This window comes from Lepidochelys kempii, chromosome 2 (genome assembly GCF_965140285.1).
Source record: "Lepidochelys kempii isolate rLepKem1 chromosome 2, rLepKem1.hap1, whole genome shotgun sequence".
In the NCBI taxonomy this organism is placed as follows: domain Eukaryota; kingdom Metazoa; phylum Chordata; order Testudines; family Cheloniidae; genus Lepidochelys; species Lepidochelys kempii.
The window spans coordinates 268,822,984-268,835,215 of record NC_136381.1 but is presented as its reverse complement, the minus strand read 5'-3'; the positions used below and the strand labels follow the sequence as shown (position 1 = coordinate 268,835,215).

Sequence of the window (12,232 nt, the reverse complement as noted above, 5' to 3'; positions counted from 1 at the left end):
CGTCAGCTCCTCCCAACCCAGCTCTGCAGGTAGCAGGTGAGCCCCAGGGGGTGGGGGAGCAATCGGCGGGGGTGGAGAGCAAGCGAGGGGGGGGGAGACATGTGAGACAGGGGGCGGGGCCTCAGAGGAAGAGGCAGACAGGGGTGGGGCCTTGGGGGAAGACGTGGGGCAGGGGCGTTCGGTTTTCAGGGATCAGAAAGTTGGCAACCCTACCTCCCCCTTGACAGGCATTAGAAAAGTCATTTCCTCGTGTAGAGGAACCATGACGCCTGGTCTCCAGGTAGGTCTGGGTCTGGGTCTGGGTCTGGGTCTGGGTCGCCGCTGCTTCTCCACTTGTCTCCTGGCTCTCACTGGTGTATCTGGCTGCAGAGAGAGGATGGGAGCTGAGAGCCGGCTCTGGGCTTGGCGGCAGTATGCATTGCCTCAGCACCAGCGTCAGGACCTGCCTGGGCAGGCCGGGGCCAGGGCTGGGGGCCGGGGCCTCTGGAGGGCAGAGAGGTCCCTGAGCAGCTCAGAGATGAAGGACGTTGAAGCTGAGCGAGCGATGCTGGACACTCGCAGGTCAGTTCCCTCGGGGGGCAGCTGGGCTCTCTGCAGCCTGACCGGGGAAGGCCCTTCCCCGTGCTCCCGCTGACACCGGCTAGGAAGGGGCGGGTGGATCAAAGCACCCATGCAGCCAGTCAGTGTGCGGCAGGCTAATGCGCTGTGAATTCACACCCCGGCGTGCCACACACTGGCTCGCCGTGTCGACAAGCCCTGAGTCAAGGGGCAGATGCAGCTTCCCCCTGGTGATGCAGCCGCACTGGGGTTGTGACAATCTATCGCGCTGTCTCCCTGAGTCCTGCCATGGCTTCTGGCCCTTGGTGCTCCGCACGCCGCACGGGCACCCATGGGAGAGCCCCCCGTGACAGTCGGGAATAGAGAAGGTGGGGACGAGCAGCACAGGTGGGAATGGGCAGGGCCGGATTAACGCAGGGGCTTTAGGGGCTACAACCCAGGGCCTCGGGCTAAGGGGGGCCCCACAAAAATAAATCCACAATTATATACAATTCAGTGGTCACCAACCCATCGATTGCGATCAGCTGGTCGATCCTGGAGCCTCTGCCAGTCGATCGCGATCTCCGGGCTGCTAAAAGTCCAGCGGCGCAGCAGGGCTCAGGCAGGCTGCCTGCATGCCGTGGCCCCATGCTGCTCCCGGAAGCAGCCGGCTACTGGTGTGTCTCTGCAGCCCCTGGCGGGTGGGGGAGGCTTCGCGCGCTGCCCCCACCCCCAACACCATCCCCACAGTTCCAGCCAAAGGGAGCTCTGGGGGCCCCTCCCCCAGGGGCGCGCAGAGACATGCCAGAAGCCAGCCGTTTCCGGGAGCGACGTGGGGCTATGGCATGCAGCCGGCCTGCCTGAGTCCTGCTGCACCACAGGCCATGAATTGCCTGTGGTAAGCACCTCCTGGCCAGAGCCTGCACTTCTCACCCCCTCCCTCACACCAACCCCCTGCCCCAGGTCAGAACCCCCTCCTGCATCCAAACTCCCTCCCAGAGCCCACACCCCCTCCTGCAGCCCAACCCCCTGCCCCAGGTCAGAACCCCCTCCTGCACCCAAACTCCCTCCCAGAGCCCACACCCCCTCCTGCAGCCCAACCCCCTGCTCCAGGTCAGAACCCCCTCCTGCATCCAAACTCCCTCCCAGAGCCCGCACCCCCTCCTGCAGCCCAACCCCCTGCCCCAGGTCAGAACCCCCTCCTGCATCCAAACTCCCTCCCAGAGCCCACACCCCCTCCTGCAGCCCAACCCCCTGCCCCAGGTCAGAACCCCCTCCTGCACTCAAACTCCGTCCCAGAGCCCACACCCCCTCCTGCAGCCCAACCCCCTGCCCCAGGTCAGAACCCCCTCCTGCACCCAAACTCCCTCCCAGAGCCCACACCCCCTCCTGCAGCCCAACCCCCTGCCCCAGGTCAGAACCCCCTCCTGCATCCAAACTCCCTCCCAGAGCCCACACCCCCTCCTGCAGCCCAACCCCCTGCTCCAGGTCAGAACCCCCTCCTGCATCCAAACTCCCTCCCAGAGCCCGCACCCCCTCCTGCAGCCCAACCCCCTGCCCCAGGTCAGAACCCCCTCCTGCATCCAAACTCCCTCCCAGAGCCCACACCCCCTCCTGCAGCCCAACCCCCTGCCCCAGGTCAGAACCCCCTCCTGCACCCAAACTCCCTCCCAGAGCCCACACCCCCTCCTGCAGCCCAACCCCCTGCCCCAGGTCAGAACCCCCTCCTGCACCCAAACTCCCTCCCAGAGCCCACACCCCCTCCTGCAGCCCAACCCCCTGCTCCAGGTCAGAACCCCCTCCTGCACCCAAACTCCCTCCCGGAGCCCACACCCCCTCCCTCACCCCAACCACCTGCCCCAGGTCAGAACCCCCTCCTGCACCCAAACTCCCTCCCAGACCCCACACCCTCTCCTCCACCCCAACCCCCTGCCCCAGCCTGGAGCTCCCTCCAGCACCCAAACTCCCTCCCAGAAAGAAACTAATATAACCTAGGGAGGTGGTAGAATCTCCAGGCGTTACCTAGGGAGGTGGTAGAATCTCCTTCCTTAGAGGTTTTTAAGGTCAGGCTTGACAAAGCCCTGGCTGGGATGATTTAACTGGGAATTGGTCCTGCTTTGAGCAGGGGGTTGGACTAGATGACCTTCTGGGGTCCCTTCCAACCCTGATATTCTATGATTCTATGATTCTATGAACAGTGGTTCTAAGGTAAGAAATAGGCTATTTTGAATTAACTTAACTATATTCTACATGTTTTCAGACTGAAATGTAACCACAGAATGGCTTTATGTTAATTAAAAGGCAAGTTTAGTATAGCATTAATAGCCTCGATGCCAAAATTGTGATCATTTTGTTTTAAATTAGGAAAAAGACTTGTATATAGGGGCCCCACAAAATCTAATAGCCCCAGGCCCACAGGAGAGTTAATCCGGCCCTGGGAATGGAGGATTACAGTCAAGCCTTTCCACCTTAACTCTGACCTTGGGACACTGAACTATGCAGTCCCCTTGTTCTCCATGTAAATTGTGTTTTGTACGGAAATGCTGCAATTACAACAACAATTGCAGCCCGCAAACACTCAACGTCTGCTTGGCCCTTCCTCGAGATGGTCTGGGAAGGGCTGGCTGGGTTGCTGGGCTGGACAGTGGAGACTGGCCATTGCTGGCTGATTCTTCTGTCTTGCACCCCAGGTTCAGGCAGATTCCCCAGCTCATTCTCCTGCTCTGACAGCACCAGGATGCAGTCTGGGCCGTTCCCAGTTAGATCCCTGTGTTTTATTACATGACTGTTAATCTGCAGCAGTGCTTCCCCATCCTCATCTGCCTTCCCTGGCCCAGCTGCTGTCTCTTACTAACCCATCTCTGGTGCAGAACCTCTGGGGCACATGTCTCCTGGTGCCACCGTTGTTCCCTGCTCACCTTGGTCAGAGGAGAATAGCAGCCAGGACAGGGTTTGGAAGGTGGGGGTGTGCGTTTTCTGTCCTCCCTCCTGACTCGCAGCAGATCCTGTGGGTGGAGAGAATTCGGCCGTTAGGGCCACGTCTCGTTGCCAGAGTCTGCGTTTTGCACCAGCTCCCTGCCCAGTCTCAGGGAGCGCTCCGAGCAGGATCAGCTCCGTAGGGGCAGGGCTGGGGTGCATTTGCTGAGCTGGCTGGGCACCCGAGGCTGGCATTGGCACCGCGGGGAGGTCGCAGAGCAGGAGGAGAGCACAGGGTGACAGACGGTAGAAATGGAGAGCATGTAGTCCGTCCCCAGACACCAAGGCAGGGGTATTCTCTGCAGTCCCTGGCGCCTGTCTGAGTTATGGCAGCATGCCCGGGCTGCCCCATGGCCCACACGCCACCTGCAATCTTGCCGTGCTGCATACTGAGGCTCTGCCTCTGTGCGTCTCCTAGGCCAGGCTTTGCAAGGGCATCCTCAGAAGACAGCATTATGGCTGTCTCCCACAGGGCCTGCCTGGGGAAATCCTTCCCTGGGTGCACAGGGGCTAGGAGGGCCCCTTTATCGCACCACACGGCGAGGCTCTCACCTCCGCTCTGTACGCTAGGGGGCCTGTTGATCTTGGCCGAGTGACGTGTCCATGTCACTAGCTTTGGGGATTTTAATTTTATTTTCAAGTGTGGAGTTTGGGTTTCTGCTTTTCGGAAGAAATCCTCCCCAGCAGTGACAAAGAACAGGAGAAGGGGCGTGGAGTTCTCGGCCCTCTGGCCACCCACCCAGACCAAGATATTTGCAAAGAGAGGTCTGGGGAGAAGACCCTGTTCTAGCTCCCTGGTAGGAGACAGGAAATTTGTCTACCCACACCGCGGTGCTCACAGGCCTGCCGCACACCGTGAGATACAGGATAGTGGCTGGTTGGCTCAGTGGTTATGGAGCTTGGAGCTCTCTCACTCCCCTTCCTTCTGAGACACCATTTCCCCTCAGTAACTCCCCTCCCCTCTCCCAGAGAATGGGCTGGGGTGCTGGGCATGTGACATCGCCTCTTTCTCTTGCGCTCACGCCTTGCAGCCTCACCACTTCCTTGCTTAGAGCAACCATGAAGCCTGGTCTCCAGGTAGGTCTGGGTCTGGGTCTGGGTCGCCGCTGCTTCTCCACTTGTCTCCTGGCTCTCACTGGTGTATCTGGCTGCAGAGAGAGGATGGGAGCTGAGAGCCGGCTCTGGGCTCGGCGGCAGTATTCATTGCCTCAGCACCAGCGTCAGGACCTGCCTGGGCAGGCCGGGGCCAGGGCTGGGGGCCGGGGCCTCTGGAGGGCAGAGAGGTCCCTGAGCAGCTCGGAGTTGAAGGACAGTGAAGCTGAGCGAGCGATGCTGGACACACGCAGGTCAGTCCCCTCGAGGGGCAGCTGGGCTCTCTGCAGCCTGACCGGGGAAGGCCCTTCCCCGTGCTCCCGCTGACACCGGCTAGGAAGGGGCGGGCGGATCAAAGCACCCACGCAGCCAGTCAGTGTGCGGCAGGCTAATGCGCTGTGAATTCACACCCCGGCATGCCACACGCTGGCTCGCCGTGTGGACAAGCCCTGAGTCAAGGGGCAGATGCAGCTTCCCCCTGGTGATGCAGCCGCACTGGGGTTGTGACAATCTATCGCGCTGTCTCCCTGAGTCCTGTCGTGGCTTCTGGCCCTTGGCGCTCCGCACGCCACACGGGCACCCATGGGAGAGCCCCCCGTGACAGTCGGGAGAGGCGAGCACAGAGAGAAGGACAAAAAGTGACACCCTAGAGAGCCCTGCAGAAGGAGAGGAGCCCGCAGTGCCCTGCAGGGGAATAGAGCGGGTGGGGACGAGCAACACAGGTGGGAATGGGAGATTAGAGTAAGGCCTTTCCACCTTAACTCTGACCTCGGGTCACTGAACTTTGCGGCCCCCTTGTTCATAGAATCACAGACCATCAGGGTTGGAAGGGAGCTCAGGAGGTCATCTAGTCCAACGCCCTGCTCAAAGCAGGACCAATCCCCAATATTTTCCCCATATCCCTAAATGGCCCCCTCAAGGATTGAACTCACAACCCTGAGTTTAGCAGGCCAAAGCTCAAACCACTGAGCTATCCCTCCCCCCAGTTTACATGTTCTCCATGTAAATTGTGTTTTGTATGGAAACACTGTAAGTACAACAACAATCCCAGCCCGCAAACACCCAACATCCAATGGGCCCTTCCTATGCAGTCTGGGCCGTTCCCAGTTAGATCCCTGTGTTTTATTCCACGATTGTTAACCTGCAGCTGTGGCTTCCCCATCCTCATCTGCCTTCCCTGGCCCAGCTGCTGTCTCTTACTAACCCATCTCTGGTGCAAAACCTCTGGGGCCCATGTCTCCTGGTGCCACGGTTGTTCCCTGCTCACCTTGCTCACAGGAGAATAGCAGCCGGGAGAGGGTTTGGAAGGTGGTGGCGGGGGGTTTTTGTCAGTGGTAAGCTGGAGCCGGTTCGCTTGAACCGGTTGTTAAATTTAGAAGCCCTTTTAGCACCGGTTGTTCCGCGAGGGGAAAAATTTGGTGGGTGCAGAGCCCCCACCGGCAGCTCCCCGCCCCACCGCCAGCCCCAGCTCACCTCCGCCTCTGCCCCTGAACGCGCCGCTCTGCTCCGCTTCTCTCCCCCCCCGCCCCCCGGCTTCCCGGGAATCAGCCATTCGCGCGGGAAGCCGGGGGGCTGAGAAGCAGGCGGCAGCTCCGGGCTCAGGCCCAGGGAGGCGGAGACGAGCTGAGCTGGGGCGCGGGGGTGCGAGGAGGGCCGCTTGCCCGCAGCAGGTAACCAGGGGCGGGCGGGCGCGGAGAAGCAGAGCAAGGCGGGGCGTTCAGGGGAGGAGACGGAGGCAGAGGTGAGGTGAGCTAGGGCCGTGCGCGGGGTGGGGACCTGCTGTGGGTGCTCTGCACCCACCAATTTTCCCCATGGGTGCTCCAGCCCTGGACCACCCAGGGAGTCGGCACCTAAGGTGCCACTTTTGATGTGATCAGTGGGGGGAGCAGCCGCTCCCCCGCTCCCCCCCTAGCTGTGCCCCTCCGCCCCTAGGAGCCAGAGGGACCTGCCGGATGCTTCCTGGGAGCTGCCCCAGGTAAGCACCTCCGGGACTTCCCACCTCGCCCCCCAGCAGGTGCCTCTGGCTTTTAGGGGCAGGGTGGGCACCCACTACGGTGGCCCACGAGACCCTCCTGCCTGGTTCTGGGGGCAGTCAGGGGACAGGGGAGGGGGGTGGATGGGGCAGAAGTCCCAGGGGGCGGGGGTGGGCAACAACCCCCTCATGGGATGAGGAGGGAACCCGTTGTTAAGACTTTGGCAGCTCATCACTGGTTATTGTCCTCCCTCCTGACTCGCAGCAGATCCTGTGGGTGGAGAGAATTCGGCCGTTAGGGCCACGTCTCGTTGCCAGAGTCTGCGTTTCGCACCAGCTCCCTGCCCAGTCTCAGGGAGCGCTCCGAGCAGGATCAGCTCCGTCGGGACAGGGCTGGGGTGCATTCGCTGAGCTGGCCGGGCGCCCGAGGCTGGCCTTGGCATAGCGGGGAGGTGGCAGAGCAGGAGGAGAGCACAGGGTGACAGACGGTGGGAATGGAGAGCACGTAGTCCGTCCCCAGACACCAAGGCAGGGGTATTCTCTGCAGTGCTTTGTCCAGTCCCCTTTTAAATAGCAACCAGCCCCCCTTAGGGGACAAGTGCACAGTCTGAGAGCCCTCATGGCTAGGAGACCTTTCCTCCTGCTCCGCCGGGATCTACCTCTGTCCACTTTTCTCTCTTTACTCCAGGCTACCCTTGGCCCACTCCATGAGTCCTCTCCCTGCTTGATGTTCTTCCCTCGAAATGGCCACACACGATTAGTCCCCCTTTGATGTCACCTAGACAAGCTAGCCCCGTATGACACTTAACGCTCTCTCGCTGTGGGGGAGGGGAAAGGACTACGTGGCCTCCTGAGGGCCCGTCTAGCCCTACCTTTCTATGAGTCTGTGACATATTTTGTCATTTTCATCATTCCTCATAAACCCGTCCCTGCAGCCCCTCAAGCCCTTCTCTGGCTTTTCGCTGAATTCTTCCCAGTTTGGTGAGGTCCTTTTGGTCCTAAGGGACCCAGAACTGGACTCAGTACCCCTAGGGCCCTCTCACCAGCACTGTACTGACATCGCCTCATTGCGATGACACAATGCATCAGTGTGACGCAATGCATCAGTGGACGCAACTCCTAGCCCACATCCTCTATGGTGGCCATCTGACAAGGCAGACCCATAGCCCAGCTGCTCTGCCCTAGTCTCCCCCCTAGGTCTCTGGCTACAGCTGTTTCTCCAGTCTTTCCCGCTATGTTTTGAGTTGTCACACCCCCCCATGTCTTCACTTCCACTTTTCCAGGCTGAATTCCATTGTGTTATTTCTTGCCCTTGTTTTGAATTTCTCTCAGTAACTTTCTGTCATTTCTCTCTCCTCATTAGTATTTGCGACTCCTTCCAATTTAGTGTCCCATGGCAATGTCGTGAACGGACTGGTCACACACCTTTCCAGGGCACTCAGCTGGCTCTTCAGTCAGACTGGACCTAACCCCGAACCCCGCCATGCCCACGAGATGCCTCTCCAACCCTTAGTACACCCGCCCTATGTCGTTACCCTCGATTTATGGCCTGCTCAGCTGATTTTCTGTCTATCAGATGCGTTACAGAAACTCGGAGAGAATTCATTTGACGCATTCCCTTCGTTCACTAGTGATGGATTTGATCTAGAGCAGCAATCATCAGCCTACGTTGCTATGGCTTCTTCAGAAACCCCTCTGGCTCCACTGCCCCCCCCCCAGATACCTGCTGTCAGGGTTTGCAAGGTCTGGGCTATGCCCCAGCCACTGAGCCGTCCCTGGCAGTACCCCAGCTTAGTGTGCCAGACCCCCCAGGGTCACACTTTCCCACCAGGGCAAGGCCACGCCGCCTCAGCACCTCCTGCAGGGGCCCTCAGGCTCCATCAGCTCCTGTTTCTCCCCACGGCTCTCCACCGCCAGTCCAACCGAGAGCAAAGCCCTGAGAGAGGCTGTTCCTCAGAGGGGAGCAATGCAACCGGGGGCACCTGCAGTGAGGTCAGGCAGCCTTTTCCAAACAAGGTTATTTTTATTAGTTCCCTGGCGCACAGCTGAGGGGAAGGTAAATTCCAGACAAAGTCCATGTGGGTGGGAGCCAGAGCCCAAAACCCGCCCTCTCCTCGGAGCCTGGTTCCCTCTTCTTGGCCCTCTGTGCCTGCTCTCGTAAGACAATGTCCCCTGCCCGCTCTCCAGCCAGGGCCGTGCACTCCACTTCCCCGCAGGGAGCTGGGGAGAAGTAACTGGCTCTAGGAGTTCACGTGGGTCATTGAGGCTTCCATTGTCTCTGTAGGGTTTTCCATTCTGCTCAGCTGAGTCCAGGCCAGCCAGCCCTAGAGGCCCTACGTCTCAGACCCCTAGCCCTGATCTCCCACGGCCCAGGGAGAGCAGTAACTCCTTCCCCTGAAGGACGCAACCATGCAAAGCGGCTAGTCCAGAGTCACACCGATAGTTCATAAAAACATTACAGCAAATTCCCACCCTGAGCTCCCTGCCTCGCTTTCCTCTCAGTGGCAGCGCAGTGTGGAGACCCAGGCAGCAGCTGAGGACGGATGTGAATTAGCAGAGCTGGGTGGGGAGACAGGGGGGTCACTCGCCAGCTGGCGTGTGGCCCTGGCCTGGACTAGCAGGGGGGCTGCAGGTGAGGGCTGAGGTATGTGAGCTGTGGGTAAAACCTGGGAGTGTAAAAAGCCATTTGGGGAGCGGGAAAGAAGCTCCCTCAATCTCATTTTCCCCTCCCGCCGCTATCCGCCCTTCGCCAAGTCCCTGATGAAATGTTTGCCCATTGCACAAGCCCTGACCTGAGCAAGGGGGAGCTGGGATCTGCACAGTGCAGACTCCCGCAGTCACAAAAACATGTTTTCAGCAGGGCCTCCCCAGCTCAGCCAAGAGAGGGCGGTGGGGGGGGCCATCAGCCAGGCAGTGGGTGAAGCACGTGGCTAACCCTTGATCGGGATGTTCTGTCCCACAGACGCTGTCAGCTCCATCCCTCCCCACCCCTGCACACCCGCCCGGCTCCATCCCTCGAGGGCCTGACTCGGTGGGCCCGGGCCGCCAGGGACCAGTCTGCACCCGCACTCGACATGCCGCGGTGGCACAGCGGTAGGGTCGACACTACAATGACGGGAGGGGTTCTTCCCTCGCGGCAGGAAATCCACCGCTCTGGGAGCTGGGAGCGGGGTCAACGCACCAATTCTTCTGTCAGCCTGGTGCTGCCTACCTCGGGGCTGTCCCCTTAATTCTGCCATACGGGGCAGGGCATGTTACACCGCTGTGAGCAATACCGTTCGGTCAAGCTAACTTTGTAGTGGAGACTAGCCCTAAAACCTGCTTCCAAGGCATGGGCAGCGAGTCCCTCCCCTCACAGGGCCGTCTGGACAGATAGGGACCATGTGGGTCTCTCCCAAGGCCCGTGGGCATTACGGTGGTTATTCGTTTAATCTGTGGTGCTTACAGCTCTGCCAGGCACTGCACAGAAAACTCCTAAGACACAGGCCCTGCTCCAAGGAGTGTCCCGTCTATGCCAAGGGCTCCCACACAAGGCCAGAATCCATACAGCTCTCCCACCTTCAGTGAAGCTGGGTCGGTTTACAGCAGCGGAGGATTTGGCCGGTCCTCTCATGGATTTGGCCGGTCCTTTTCAGCTGTGCACTTTCTCAGCTGGAATAGGCAGCAGCCTGTGACCCACACAAAGCCAGGGAGCCGCAAACCACTGCCCGAGAACCACTAAGCCGGGGGGGGAGGGGGGACAGTGCCTAAGTGAGGGTGTAACAGTGTGAGGAGGGGAAGGGGGCAGGTCCGGGGGTCCTCGGGTGAGGCAGACATGGCTCCTGCTGGGTCCCACGTTTCTCTTACAGTGCAGGGGGAGCATGCTCCCTCTTTGCAAGGGCTGCTCATGGGAGTGACGCAAGCGAGGAGAAGGGCTTCGCGACCAGGCTGTGGGAGGACACTGGAAGGCCGGGGGAAGCATGGAGTGAGGGGTGAGAGAGGTCTCTGGAGGGCACTGTCACTGGCTGACAGGACAAGACGGGGCAATTCCAGCCAAGACAAGGCCAGAGACACAGGCAGGGCTGTGTGGGGAGCGATGGGACAACCATGGAAGAGACTCACAGCAAGGGGGAGCTGCAGGAGTGTGAGGCTTTGGCCGCCACGTTTTTGGGGAGCTGGAAGGGGCAGGGGTAGCGTCTGAAGGTCTCCAAGAGGAGGTGCCTTATTCTTTTCTTTTATAACTTAAGCAGTTGAGCTGCTCCAATCAAATGCCTCCCAATGTCACCCCCTTCGTCCCTGCTTCTCTCCCCCAAGCTGACATCAGCTGCCCCGTTCCTACTTTTACAAACGGCATTTTGCAGCGTGCTCCCTCACCATCCCAGATCCCAGCTTGCACTCAGACCGGGAGCTCAGCAGGAAAGTGATGGACACAACCATCGGACCTTAGAGGATGTTGTCTGCAGTGCTGGGGTAGCCGTGTGGGTCCCAGGCTCAGAGAGAGACAAGGTGGGGCAGGTAACAGCTTTTACTGGGCCAGCTTCTGCTGGTCAGAGACAAGCTTTCGAGCCACACAGAGAGCTGTTCTGCAGGTCTGCACCCAGAGCTCTGAGCAGCTCAAAAGCTTCTCTCACCGACAGAAGCTGGCCCAATAAGAGCCATCACCTCGCCCACCTTGTCTCTCTGAAACCCTACAATAGAGAAGCAAATCACATAGTTAGTGACCAGGAAGGAGAAAGAGACACACAAACACACACACAACAGCACCAAACACACACACACGCACACGAACTGCCAGTGGAATTATGGTGGGAGGTGACGGACGGCTTGATTGCCTTCCTGTGATGCTTCAAGTACTGCCCATTGCCACAGGCAGGACATTGGAGCAGCTGGATTAATTGTCTGAGCTGGTACAGCAAACCCAGTGTTCCTGGGGGGGCAGCATAAAGTCCTTTGGTTCAGGGAGGTCACAGTGCCGGTGAGAAGCAGGTGCCTGCGGGCTCAGGCCTGGGAGCACGGCTGCCTCTCGCTGGTTCCGAAGACAACCAGCACTGCGATCCAGGCCGTGTCTCGCCGCACCCAGAACCGCCGCTTCTTTTGAATAATGTCAAACCCAAATCCTCTGCGGGTCGATGGGTGTGGTTCCTGGTCCCCCTCTCCCACTGTCCCCCCACCGCCCCCGTCTCATTGCTCAGGCCTGCCCCTCCTCCACACTCTAGAAAACCCTTTCTCTCCTACCGCATCTTCCAGCTCCCTCGCGTCCCCCAGGTCGGCCCCAGCCACCGCCACGAGGGCGAGCACAGCCACTAAACCGGCCAGCAGCCAGAGCCTCATCCTGCACCGGGCTTGGTCTGCCTGCAGCTGCGGCTTCTCCTACGGCCTCACAGACTGTCCTGCTGGAGGGCAATGAGCTGTCGCCAATCCCCGCATAGACCTTGACTGTTGGATCCTAGCTCCCAGCAGCCAGCTCCCAGGCAAGCTGCCAAACAGCTTGGGCTCCTGCCTGTCATTACACAATTACCTTCCTGCTCGGATAGGCCGCTGGCTCATCCGGCCAGCTCCCCGGCTAAGGGAGAGCCATTCCTGTGAGCGAGCCAGGGCAGAGCTGACTGAACAAACAGCCCGTTTCGGGAGAGAGGTGGAAACAGAGTCAGCAGCTCCCCCAGGGCAGGGTGCGTG

The 12,232-nt window shown here is 59.8% G+C and overlaps 1 protein-coding gene across 5 annotated transcripts in view; it reads right to left on the bottom strand.

Annotated features, from left to right (window-relative positions):
- Positions 1–11,991, bottom strand: part of LOC140905787 (uncharacterized) — a 31,242-nt gene extending 19,251 nt beyond the window's left edge. For 2 of the 5 annotated variants that reach the window (XM_073329263.1, XM_073329264.1), the window contains exons 1-4: positions 11,792–11,991; positions 4,551–4,661; positions 3,456–3,542; positions 214–363 (exon numbers count right to left, since the gene is read on the bottom strand). In XM_073329263.1, the coding sequence (XP_073185364.1) occupies positions 214–363; positions 3,456–3,542; positions 4,551–4,661; positions 11,792–11,887 (444 nt within the window). In that variant the 5' untranslated portion in view covers positions 11,888–11,991. The remainder of the gene's footprint in view (positions 1–213; positions 364–3,455; positions 3,543–4,550; positions 4,662–11,791) is intronic. The other 3 variants (XM_073329266.1, XM_073329265.1, XM_073329267.1) reach the window with 3 other exon arrangements.
- Between the last annotated feature and the right edge of the window lie 241 nt (positions 11,992–12,232).